General features: G+C 35.2%; 2 protein-coding genes across 7 annotated transcripts in view; one reads left to right on the top strand and one right to left on the bottom strand.

The window, feature by feature from the left end:
* The window catches only part of LOC142317360 (uncharacterized), a 418,387-nt gene that overhangs the window by 153,082 nt on the left and 251,891 nt on the right, over positions 1 to 13,414 (top strand). The window lies entirely within an intron of this gene.
* The window catches only part of LOC142317363 (uncharacterized), a 427,416-nt gene that overhangs the window by 346,168 nt on the left and 67,834 nt on the right, over positions 1 to 13,414 (bottom strand). For 5 of the 6 annotated variants that reach the window (XM_075353861.1, XM_075353864.1, XM_075353863.1 and 2 more), the window contains 3 exons: positions 6,652 to 6,775; positions 3,735 to 3,893; positions 2,527 to 2,693 (listed from right to left, as the gene is read on the bottom strand). The exons of the other annotated variant lie outside the window; for it this stretch is intronic. In XM_075353861.1, coding sequence (XP_075209976.1) covers positions 2,679 to 2,693; positions 3,735 to 3,893; positions 6,652 to 6,775 — 298 coding nt within the window. In that variant the 3' untranslated portion in view covers positions 2,527 to 2,678. Of the gene's footprint in view, positions 1 to 2,526; positions 2,694 to 3,734; positions 3,894 to 6,651; positions 6,776 to 13,414 lie in introns of those variants that run through there. 6 annotated transcript variants of the gene reach the window in all.

The raw sequence follows: 13,414 nt of genomic DNA, 5'->3' as shown, positions 1-13,414 counted from the left end.
AAAATTCAGGAAGAAGGCAGGAGAGATTGTGTACGCTCACCCTTTTACACTTGAAGAGATTGAGTCGGCGCTCAAAGATGTTGCTCCAGGGAAAGCACCAGGGTTCAATGTTATCAATCCGGAATTTTTATTAAACTGCGGAAAATACGCACAAATTTGGATGCCCAGATTCTTCACTGACATAATGCTGACCAGTAGCGTGCCTAGAGAATTCAAGCGATCGTAGGTAGTAGCCATTTAAAAACAGGGAAACCAGCAAACTTAACTAAGAGCTACAGACCTATAGCATTGCTATCAGTGACATATAAATTACTAGAAAGGCTTATCTATAACAGAATCTGTCAGAGGATATATGATGTTATACCAATTGAACAAGCAGGCTTTTGGCTAAAACTAAGTGGCACCGATCAGGTTCTCTCGCTCACAACGTACGTTGATGCGGGGTTCCAAAGAAATCTTAAAACCTCTGCTGCATTCGTTAAATTATCAGCCGCTTACGACACTGTCTGGAGAGAAGGAATGATTTGTAAGGTCGTCCGTGTAATCCCATGCAAACTTACAGCTCGCCTCCTTCATAACATGTTGAACGACAGAATGTTCCAAGTTATCATGGGATCCGATATAAGCTCACCGAGGAAACTCAAAAACGGCCTGCCAGTAGGTTCGGTACTTGCGCCTCTTTTTTTCAGGCTATATGTTGCGGACATGCCAGAGACAAGATCTATAAAGTATGGCTACGCCGATGACTGGGTGCTAACAATAAAATGTAAATAATTTTAAGAGTCGGAGGAGGTCCTGATGACTGGCCAGGAGAAACTGGGAAGGTACTTCCGGAGATGGAGCCTCCAACCGAATGCTAATAAAACATAGGTGTCATGCTTCCATCTGAGTAAAAAGTTTGCTAATAGGGAGCTTAAAATTCTATTCGAGGATACACGGCTCTTTTACAATAAGTCCCCGAAATACCTAGGCGTGACACTTGATAGAACGCTTTCATTTAAGGAGCACCAAATGAAAACTGCAGGGAAATTGAGAGTGAGAACAACATCATACATAAGCTCTGTGGAACGTCGTGGGGAGCATCGGCTTCCACTTTGCGCACATCGGCTCTGAATCTGGTCTTCTCGGCTGCTGAATATTGTTCGCCAGTGTGGCTTTTCAGCCCTTACGTTAATAGAATTGATGCTCATCATAATAACACTATGAGAATGATTGCCGGGGTTATCAGGTCTACTCCAGTGGAATGTCTCCCGGTATCGAGACGCACACCAACTCTGAACCTGCGCCGTATGACCGATCTTGTAAGAGAGTACAAGGAGATTATGGACAAGCAAGGTAACCAAATCCCATGTTTTACTCAAAGTCCGCCGCGTTTTGACTTGCCATGCACGACATTGTCAACGCAAAACAGAATACGGTCTCAGCATGGGAGGTGGACCTATTTCCTGTATAAATGGGGTGAAACACCGACGCCTCTTTGTGAGTGTGATGAACATCCAACTGTTAGACACATCACAGAAGTTTGCCCTAGGACAGCTACTGAAGGGAATCCTGAAGATTTCCTGATGGCGACTCCAGAATCAGTAGCATATATTAGTTTGTTAAATCTTTGTTTGTAATTTTGACTGTAATTGGTGTTATGTTTTAGTACTTTACGTTAAATAAATAAATAAATATTATAAACAAAAGATAAATCATTAAAATTCAACAGATTGTTCTGCATGATGTTTAATACAGTATGCCTCAGAGAAGTTATAATTAGGGAAATGTCAGACATATATATAGAAGGTATATAATAAGCCGATTTCATATAGCGCATGCTATACGAGTATGCTGGTTTTGTAAATTCATTATTTTCATATGATTTTACAATCATTCAGTTTTTTAACACCGACATCATTACAGTGAAATATTAAACATAGAGGTTTTCAATAAAAAAGTAAATGAATCATATAAGTGGTCGATGGACAATCCATAAAATTTTATTTTATTTTCATTTTTTTTGTTTTACTTTATTTAAATTTATCTTTTTTTTATTTTGTATTGTATATTAAAAAATATTCCTGAACTCGTACATCACTCAATTATCGATAAATATTTAGATAAGAAAGGAAGTGATATTTAATCTAAATCGAATTAATAATTTAAAATTCCGTGTCCGGGTTAAAAATTTGTCCCCCCATATTTATTTAATATGTAGTAGGCAAATGTTTAATATTTGTCCGAACCCCTAACTGGACTAGAAGACGTCAGTGTTGAGCGATTTACATTAAAAAGTCTAAAAGATTTTCTTGTACTTGTTCCACCATAATATTCACATTTCATTTATTGAACGACCGATTACGCATTTACTGCAGAGTCTTGAATTATCATCATTAATCCATTAAATCGATTTTGATATTCGCAAGATATATCAATAATTTTTCAACTGAAAGACATTTGTTGATAGGAATTAAATAAAAAAAACTATAAATTCAAAAAACTTTTTTATTTTATTATTACTTAAAGTTAAAATTCAAATAATGATTTATAATAAATTTATTGATATTTATTCATAATTTTCAATCCAGATAAACATACATCAATAACAATTTTTTTTTCATATTAAACGCTAATCATAAAATATCAATGCGGGCTGCTGTATGTTTCTCATGATTATCCATTTTTACCTTTTATAATTATTCTGGGAAAATCTGAAATAAAAAAATATTATATAAAATGGACTGAAATAGATTCTTCGGCATTAAATGTTTAAAACATTAAAATGACCCTTTTTAAATGTACAAAGGAATAAGTAATCTGCATTATCGAGAAAACTTGAAAAAAATCAGGAATCTCTGGATTCATATTCTAACGGAATTCCTTAGAAGGTATCTTGTTTAGTAAAGGATTAACAGTCGGTTTTTATAGTAATGAATAAGATCCATTACAGTATTTTCTTAAACTTATAGCTTCATTAAAAGATGGTTAATGAAAGTTCTTAGGTCTATAACATTTTCTGATATTTTATAACTAAATTATTCAAACAACTGGTTTCTATAAGTACCTCGATTAAGGTTTTCCCGCTAAGAAATTGAAGAAAAATTGCACAATATTTTGTTTTATATGCCTAATGTGCACTTTACAACCTATAAAACTTGTGAACAGTAGTAACCAACTACATGGCCCTGTGAGATGAGTATGATATGTATTGCTTGTAAATAAAAAGTAGTCACGTGTGGACTCAGGAAGATCATTCCTGAAACGTATCGTTGATTGAACTCCAACTATTAACGTGGAGAAGGATAGCAACACTTATTCCACAATAAATTCTTAAAAATTGTGAATGAAGAATTTTTAAAAAGTAAAAATCAATTGGTGAGCTTTAACCAATTTCTTTCCTCAAAATTTTAAAACATTTTCATTGACTTATCCTAAAAAAAATAATCTCTATATAGTAATTATCAGTGCAAGGGCTGCATTTGTTAAATATAATGTAACCTTCATAACTGAATAGATTTGAAGACCCATTAAATATTAATGAAAAACCGCTGGAAATAACGCATATGTTTCTTCAAAGAATTTTAACTTTGTTTTGGTTGTGTAATCCAGAAATATACGCTAATGTATTACACATAATAATTTACGAATCGGTAGATTTTTTTGAGATTTAATGAGTATTAATTTTTAAAATAATTATGAAAATTAGAAAAAAAAGAATTAAGTACAATCTATCAGTAAAAAAAATTATTTACATCATTAGCGACTGCTGTCTGAGTCACTAAATACGTCAGACCAGTAATTTTATGACTATCTTCGCTTTTTAAATCATAACCACCGAGAGTGAACTTGTATGATTGATAGACAGGCATAATACTATATTCTGCATTAGGCTCAGAGGAAGTAATGGGTACCTGGAAATGAACAAATTTTTATATTAAAAATAAGTAATTAATAGATAATAACAAATTAATTTAATTAAGGAATATTAGTGCAAATATTATTAAAAAAAACTAAAATTTTAAAAGTTTGTAATTAATATTCTTTCTCTCCATTCACTCACTCTCTCACCCCCACTATTTCTCTCTCAATATATATATATATATATATATATATATATATATATATATGTATAAATGTCGCGTACGTTACAATTATTTAATGGTATTATAATCGTTTAAGAAAGAAGAGGCTATGTATAAGTACATAGATAAACTACAAAACAATCAACCTATGAAATACATGGACGAACAGATGAATTTCGGCGCTGATTATTAAATAATTAAAGTCATAACTTGATGTTATTATAAATTTTTATTATATCTGAATATACGTTTGCATGTATAAATTGAATGTTTAATATACTTGAAATATTAAATGAATTATTATATGTAATTAAATTTGTATTATAATTGAACTATGATCTGGGACTGTTACTGAATGCGATTATACAAGAATAATGGGATTGCCATTTGTAGGCGACTGGCTGGAACTGAACGAGACTGACGACTGAGGAATGAAAACTGGTTGACCACAAGAATGACGATGGGTTTTATTAAATAATATTGCCGGAGCTGCTGCTTCGTCAGGAATCCAGTGTATCCGAACTAGCATTGTAAACTTTCAATTCCCACGTTACGGAGAAGAACACCCGCCTCCTGACGTGTCTGATTGCCAGATCACCCTCGCCGTTCCTATCCATGAGCGGCTTAATCGGAGGACGTCTTCTTGCCTCAAACTGATCCACAGTCATCAGTCCGGCCACGACAGATGCCACCGATACAGATGTCTCGAGTGACATCCACATCGGTAAATTCCGTCGTGGTAAAGTTTTGGCTTCGAAGAAGACATCAGACACCTAACTCTACCACGTGGCTCTCAAGAACTGCTAAACCCGTGACAGATCAAAGACCCCGAGCCTAAATCTACACATTCTGTCATCACCTAAACCGTATGTACTATTTTACTAAGCATTTCAATAAATTTCAGGCCACGACCGCATATTATTAATTCAGTTAAAATTCATGTCACGACAACATATAATAATTAATTTAGTAATTGGAGTGCTACCAGTGAGAAAAAATGTCGCAGAGAACATCAGATCTAGTCCGTTCGGGAGCTGAATATAACCTCTAGTCTCCCACTTCAGCTCCAACTTTGAGGACCGCTTGGATTTGCAGCTAGGTTGATCGCAGCCAACATTTACATTTATTTGCCTCTTATTAATTGTGCATTCCAATTCAACAAATCGCCATGCTAAGTCAGTAAATTCATACCTTGAAAATGAAAACCACACTCCCGAGCACGACCCCCATTGAAACTTGAACTACTCTAATACATATAGCTAGACCTATTATACAGCCTATTACAAATGTAATAGGCCGTGTCATGACTACCATCAACCGAAAAGCCTTTACAAGCTATCTTTACCTGCTTTCCTCTTTCTATCTATTGCAATGAAACCATTGCTAACAAAGGTTTCCTCTCTCGAATCAGAATAAACAGAACAGATTGATGAATGAGTCACATCAAAATTTTACAAATCGTACATCGGTTGCCAACCTATGAAAATTACCACAACCGATCGTGTTTTAGATAAAATCAAGTTAGTTTGATTAAATTGATAAAATCAGTAGGCTGACAAGTTAAGTGATAACAATTTTCTCCCTCGGCCTTGTTACATGAGGAGACCAGGTAAATTACGGTTGAGCACTAAAAATATAATCGTACTATTGAAAATATACATACATATATATATATATATATATATATATATATATATATATATATAATTAAAACTACGTAAAGGATAGCCTCCTTTATCACTTACACTAGAAATCAAGATCAGTATCTCGGTCTGATGTCAGAAACATTAACATTAGCGTAATTTATTTGCTAATTTATTCAAAATTTAAGAAAGTTTAATTACAAGTAAATGATGTTAAGTTTTGATAGAAATATTATCTACAGTTAAAATCACTAAAAAACAGCGAGAAACTGAAGTATTTTGCAGTTAAACGTAAAGTAAATAATAATAGATAAACTGAAAAAAATTGATTGCAGTTAAAATCCGGAAAATTGATTTTAGTTAACCATACCTTCCATCAAATTCATTAAAGCAATCATGTTTTATGTCCGCCATTTAAAAAAAAAATAATAATAATAAACGTTAAAATTTTAATAGATATTAAACTTTGTAAATATTAAACTTTATTACTAACTGTAATATCTTATTACAATTTAAATGATGTGAAATATAAGGTACATAATGAAAATGTGTACTCAGTTAAGAAAGGTTTTAAACTGCGACCAATTTTGGTCTTAAAGAAATATTTATAGAAAAAAAATTGTAAAATAAAAAATAGTTTAAATGTATCCATGTTAAAACTGTAATCCAAAATTACTGTTAATATAAAAAAACATTTCATTATGCTAATATCATTCACTTATCCAAAAAAATAAAAGGTCAGAAAGATTATTCTCTCTCTCTCTCTCTCTCTGTGTGTGTGTGTGCACGCATTAGCGTGTGTAAGTTGTGTAATACACACTCGTAACTCGCACACGCACACGCACACACACACACGCACACACACACACACACACACACACACACACACACACACACACACACACACACACACACACACACACGATCCATATTAATCTACTTACTCGTACAAATAATCTACAGGTGTATGAAAAATATAGTTCAAAATGTAATCCGCTAAACTTTTCCCCCGTCGTATTCTGTTGGTAATTATATTTATCCTTTTCATTATTTGAGTATAAGAAGCAACTAAAAAATATAAAAAATAATGAAGATGAGTTAAAATATTAAAACTGAATTAAAATTTTTTACAAAATATTTTAAATTAAATTTTGGATTCAAAAAATAGAATAGAATAGAATAATTTGTAATATTTTTACAAAAAAAAAAAAAAAAAAAATTGTAATTACTTCCGGCTGCAAAGTTATTATTTTATAAAGAGAAATAAAGTCATTATAAATTTAACTGTTCAAATCATTTAATATTCCTTTTGATATAGAAGTCAAGTTTAGAAAAAGTAAAGCAAATTGGAAGTATCATTTTAAAATTAAAGAAAACTTAATTAACAGACACAAAATTAATTTATCCTTTGCGGTCTTTAGGGCAGTCACACGTTTCATACGTACTTCAACGTTCTCTCAGGTCTTGTCGGACAGTCACAATGCCAACTATGTTTTGTTTGCGTCGATCTACAGCCATCTTGTCTTATCGGTTCAGCTAAGTCACAGTTGTTTTCGGGAACACCTTATCTTAATTTTAAATTAATCCCCTGTTATTTTAAATTTCCTATATCATTTTAAGGACGTACAAATATTTCCTTTCAGGAGTTTAAAAAAAATAAAAAAAGTTATTATTGAAAAAGTATTTTTATACAATTATATAATTTATATAATTATTTATACAATATAAAATTTAAAACTATTGTGATTAATGTGTATTTAATGAAAATTTAGTATAGTTGGAGCTACAGCTTTATTTTATCTATTATCTTCTGCTGTATGAAACTTCGCAAAACCTATAAAAAACGTTAAATATATTTATTGTTTATAAAATATAGGCTTCTCCCTCTATAAATCATAAGACCTTGCTGATGGTGAGGGGGCTTGATTTCTCAGTGATAAACAGTAGCTAGACCGAAGGTGCAAACATATAGCAGAGGTATCTGTTGAGAGCCAGACTAAGAAATGATTCCTGAAAGAGGCCATCCCAACCCCGTGGGGAGAAGACACCTACCTTGTGAAGTTACCGGTCGCCACACCAACCTCTCCGTTACAAGCCCTGAGGGGCTTTACCGGAGGTCGTCTTTAGACCCTCTAACTGATTGCATCTCACAGTCATCAGGCAGGTCTCGGTCGGAAAGCCACCGATGTAAATGCCTCGGCAAACATTTGCATCAATAAAGAGATATCAAATTTTGCCTTCACGAAGGTCTCAAACGGTAATCTTCACATCCAACCTAACATGATTTTCTCAAACTAACTAGCCGAAACCACGAACCCCTCACCTAGTACTGATTTGACAACACCGTTCGTCGTGACTGTGAATGCCTCAAAAAACGAACGAGTTTAAAGTTAAATCAGTGCTGCAATCATACCAATCAAAATTGTGTTTTACGCAACATAAAAATTCAGACCTATACCCAAATAAGTCAACCAGTTTAGGTCACCTAACAAGGGGAACGCAACCTCATTCCGGTCCGCGTAGGAGCCGGGGGAAAACCCCGAACCCTCATCCGTTCCCATCATGGTGTCTCACGTGGCATTACCAAGTCATGATCAGGACCATACCGTAGGAGGGTAGCTACTGCCCCGGTCGTACGGGCTACCATACCCCGACAGGCAGCCACCCCCACCAGCGGGAGCCCCAAATCGAATCACAAACAATACCAATATAACCGTGGCACGATGCCAATACGCCTACCTCCAACCAATACAATGCCTAAGCCGGAGCCCTAGCCACCCGGGATCCTACCACGACCGAGTACCTCGATCAAACTCTCTCTGCAGAACTACAAATAGCAAGGGTGCGAAGAAAACCAGCCACTATAGACCATTCTTTGCGGATCATCAAGTTGTAAGGAGATCCAGAAAGGAATCTATTCTCTCAAGTTCCCTAACAGCTCGTGAACGTTCAACCTCGTATCGGGGACAGACGTAGAGGACATGGTCAACTGTATCATCAGTCCCGCATTCCAGGCATTGACTCGAATCCACCAAACGAAACCTAGCCAAACTCGCCCGAAAAGCACCATGTTCGGAGAGAAACTGTGTGCTATACCGGTTGGGGGAGACCAATCTAATCGCAACTAAATTATACACTATAGGAAATATACCATGCGTGTAACGACCTGTGAGCTCGGCCCCACTTGACCTGCGAAGATGCTAGGCCCCAGTCTTCAATCTCTTGCTTTCGTTCTGACGTCAATAGGTTATTTACATTGGAAATGTAGCGTTCCTTCCACTCATTAGCCAAGATATCTACTGGTTTGATTCCGGCTATAACACAAACTGCCTCCCGCAAGTCTGTTCTGGAACCGGTTATAACAGCCAGCAAGAGGAGTCGTTGGGCCCGTAGCAAACTATGTTTGCGCAATACCTAAAAACCATGGGGTGAGCCAAAACAGGCGCAGCATACAGAACAATAGCTTCGCTGACACCTTTGTAAAGAAAGGAAGTAATTCCATAGTACAGTAATTCAACCCCCGATCCAGATGAATGACTGTACGGATTCAATAAAAAGTATCAGCATCTTTTTTCGCTGCATACTGTAGATGTTCCTTGAACCGAAAATTCTCATCTAGTATAACACCCTGGTATTTTTGAGTCGTAACGAACCGAATGGGGAGACCAGCCATCCGAACCCGTTCTCGCCAGGAAGCAGCCAATCGGCCCTTAATCTTTGTGGTTTTCTCTGGGCTTAAAATCATCTTATTTTGGAGATCTCACAGTCGGAGTGGCTCACAAGCACGAGCAGCTCGGAATTCTACCTCGTTACGCGAATCCCCTTCAATCAGTAGCAGCGCGTCGTCAGCATAAGCGATGACACGACAACCACATGGCAACTTTAAAGGCAACATCGAATCGAATTCTATGATCCAAAGAAGGAGACTCAGAACACTGCTATGAGGGCACGCTTTAGTTAAGGTCTTAAGAAGCTCCATGCCGCCATCACCATCAGGGCAACGGTCCGATGACTGAAATAACTTTACAGTACTTTTAACTCATTTCGTTTAGACTTACGCTTCTGCATCTTAAACAGGGAAGTGGGCTACCATAAGTTGTTAAATGCTCCGGATATGTCCAAAAAAATCCGTAATACATATTTACATGGACTAGAAGAAGTTATATCCATCACCTTTTGTACGGCATCCTCAGTGCTCTTCCCCAGTCGGACCATACTGGCTGTCCATTAGAAAATGGTCAATAGCCAATTTAACAATAATACGCAAATATTGAACCTTCTCAAAAACCTTGCCAATCACTGGCAAGAGCGGTATTGGACGGCAAGACGACATAAGAGTAGGATCTTTGTCGCCATTTTTGAAAAACAACACCACGCTTCAACACGCCGGAAAGTGGCCGGCGAAGAGCAATCTACTATAGTAGAGGACTAAGGACCACTGGAAGCGCTCGGACGAGGAGCTCCACAGTGATACAATCATATCCGGGGGTCTTGTGCCGTGCCATCCAACAGATCACCTGGCGCACTTCCGCCTGAGTGATCTCAGAAGATTGTATGTCGGTCTCGAAAATCGATAAGGACACGGTCCTTATCAATTACCACACCCTCGCGGGTTGACAAAGCTGACACGAGGACATCTTTCTTGCGCTTATGTCCAATAGGGCTCTATACACAACGCCTTGGGGCGTTGTGCATAGAGCACTATTCCCTTACTCCTGAAGGGAGGAGCGCCAGGAGTTATGCTTGGAGGAAATAATGCTATCAAAGTACCTAGCCCTCGCTCTGAGCGATGACAAGCCAACCACGATATAATCATGATGATTATATCATGGATATATTGGAGCTCATGGATGAACGTAATAATGCTAGTAATGAAGATCTTAAAGAATTATCGACAATTAAGAAATACTATAAACAGGAAGTGCAAACTAGCGAAAGAAGAATAGATTAAAAAAAATTGATCAGAAGTGGAAAAATAAATGACATCGGAAAAATAGACGGAGCATACAGGAAAGTTAAGAAAATTTTTGGGATACATAAATTAAAATCTAATAAACAAAGTGATACACCGATTTATAGTACGAAAGAATAAGTCGATTGGTGGGTGGAATATACTGAAGAGTAATATGGAGGAAATGAATTAGAAAATGGTGTTATAGAGAAAGAAGAGGCAGTCCAAGGGAATAAAAGGGGAGAAACAATATTGAGATCTGAATTTAAGATTTCATTAAAAGATTTGAATGGCAGAAAGGCTCCTGGAATAGACGGAATACCTGCAGAATTACTTCGCAGTGCAGGTGAGGAAGCGGTAAATAAATTATACAAACTGGTGAGTAATATATACGAAGTATGGGAAGTTCTGTCAGACTTCAAAAAAAGTGTAATTGTCATGATATCAAAGAAAGCAGGAGCAGATAAATGTGAAGAATACATAACAATTAGCTTAATCAAAAATTTTAACTAGAATTCTGTACAGAATAATTGAGAGGAGAGTGGAAGATGTGTTATGAGAAGAACAATCTGATTTCAGGAAAAGTATAGGGACAAGGGAAGCATTTTTAGCCCACATATTAATAGTAGAAGGAAGATTAAACAAAAGCAAACCAACATACTTGGCATTTATAGACCTTGAAAAGGCATGCGACAACGTGGACTGGAATATAATGTTCAGCATTTTAATAAAATTAGGGTTCAAGTTTTGAGATAGAAGAACAATTGCTAAAATTTACAGGAACCAAACAGTAACAATAATAATTGAAGAACATAAGAAAGAAGCCCTAATAAAAAAGGAAGTTCAAGGGTATTTCCTCGCCCCATCACTTTTTACTCTTTACATAGTATTAGCTGTTAATGATGTTAAAGAACAATTTCGATTCGGAGTAACAGTACAAGGTGAAAAGAAAAAGAAGCTACGATTTGCTGATGATATAGTAATTCTAGCTGTGAGTAAAAAAGATTTAGAAGAAACAATGAACGTCATGGATGAAGTCCTAAGCAAGAACTACCGAATTAAACAAACGAAATTAATGAAATGTAGTAAAAAGAACGAAGATTGAGCACTGAATGTAAAAATAGGAAGAGAAAAGATTATGGAGGTAGAAGAATTTTGATATTTGGGAAGTTAAATTACTAAAGATGAACGATGCAGGAGCGATAAAAAATGCCGAATAGCACAGCTGAAACGAGTCTTCAGTCAGAAATATAATTTGTTCACATCAAAAATTAATTTAAAGTTCAGAAAAAGATTTTTGAAAGTTTATGTCTGAATTGTATCTTTATATGGAAGTGAAACTTGGACGATCGGAGTACCTGAGAAGAAAAGATTAGAAACTTTTGAAATGCCGTGTTATAGGAGACTGTGTTAGGTGGATAAAATGACAAGTGAAGATGTGTTTCGGCAAATTGATGAAGAAAGAAACATTTGGAAAAATATAGTTCAAAGAAGAGACAGACTTATAGGCTACATATTAAGTCATCCTGGTAGCTTTAATATTGGAAGCACAAGTAGAAGGGAAAAATTGTGCAAGCAGGCAACGTTTGGTATATTTAAAACAAATTTTTAGGGATGTAGGATGTAGGAGGTATAATGAAATGATACAACGAGCACGAGATAGGGATCTTGTACAACTGCATCTAACCAGTCAAATGACTTCAGACAAAAAAAAATATAAGCCTTCCAATTAAAAATTCATAAAATTTAAAAAATTGTGATTACTATATGTTTAATAAAATATGTAAAAATTTAGAGTTATTTTTTGTTTCTTTACCTAAGAAAGTACTTTTCCTTTCATTTATAATTTTTTATTGTATGAAAATTCTCAAAACAATCCATATTTAATGATTAGTCTTTGTTGGATATATTAAACCAAAATTAAAGAAAAACACACAACATCTACAAATAAGAAAACCTTTATATAATCATCGAAAATCATGAAACAAAATGAAGGATTAAACATAAGCATATTCATTAACTCCATTAAGTTGAAAAGTCAACTAATCGTTTTCAAAAATACCATCAACATTATAATTAAAAATTCGTTTTGTTACCTTTCATAATTAATTTTTGTGTAACAATGTCACAGGAGTTTTATTAACGAATCTGTCTTTTTCTTATTTCTGTATATTCTCCGGGAATTACCGTCCAGGTATTTTCAGTGAATAATATATTTGAGTGTAAGTGAAGCTTAGTCTTTGACAGTATAGACCATATCTGAGATGTGTGGTTAATTGAAACCCAACCGCTAAAGAACACCGTTATCTAAGATTTAGTATTCAAATCCGTATAAAAGTAACTGCCAAATCCTAGTAAACTGCCTTTACTAGGATTTGAACGCTGGAACTATCGACTTTCAAATCGACCGGTTTGGAAAGATGCGTTCACCACTAGACCAACTAGGTGGATTTTCCTAACGAATCTGGTTAATGAAATAGACACGGTTTTTTCCATATCTGGAATAACTTTTTTTTTTTTAATTATTATTACATTGTTCCTTCTCGTAGCAATGTTTGAATAATGTCTCTAATGAATTATCTATACCTTCATAGGTAAATGTATTATCTTACTCTTTTTGAAAAATTCAAAATATCAAAAGGCGAGTTCAACTCTTCAGTTTTTAGTCATCGAATACCATTGTTGCGTAAAGCCTTATTTTCGTACAAGAGTAAATAATAGGTTTACTACTTTTTGTCTAATCCTTTTGTAAGTAT

This window comes from Lycorma delicatula, chromosome 1 (genome assembly GCF_047948215.1).
Source record: "Lycorma delicatula isolate Av1 chromosome 1, ASM4794821v1, whole genome shotgun sequence".
Classification (NCBI taxonomy): Eukaryota; Metazoa; Arthropoda; class Insecta; order Hemiptera; family Fulgoridae; genus Lycorma; species Lycorma delicatula.
Note: the sequence above shows the minus strand (reverse complement) of the source record. Positions and strands in the feature narration are given on the sequence as shown.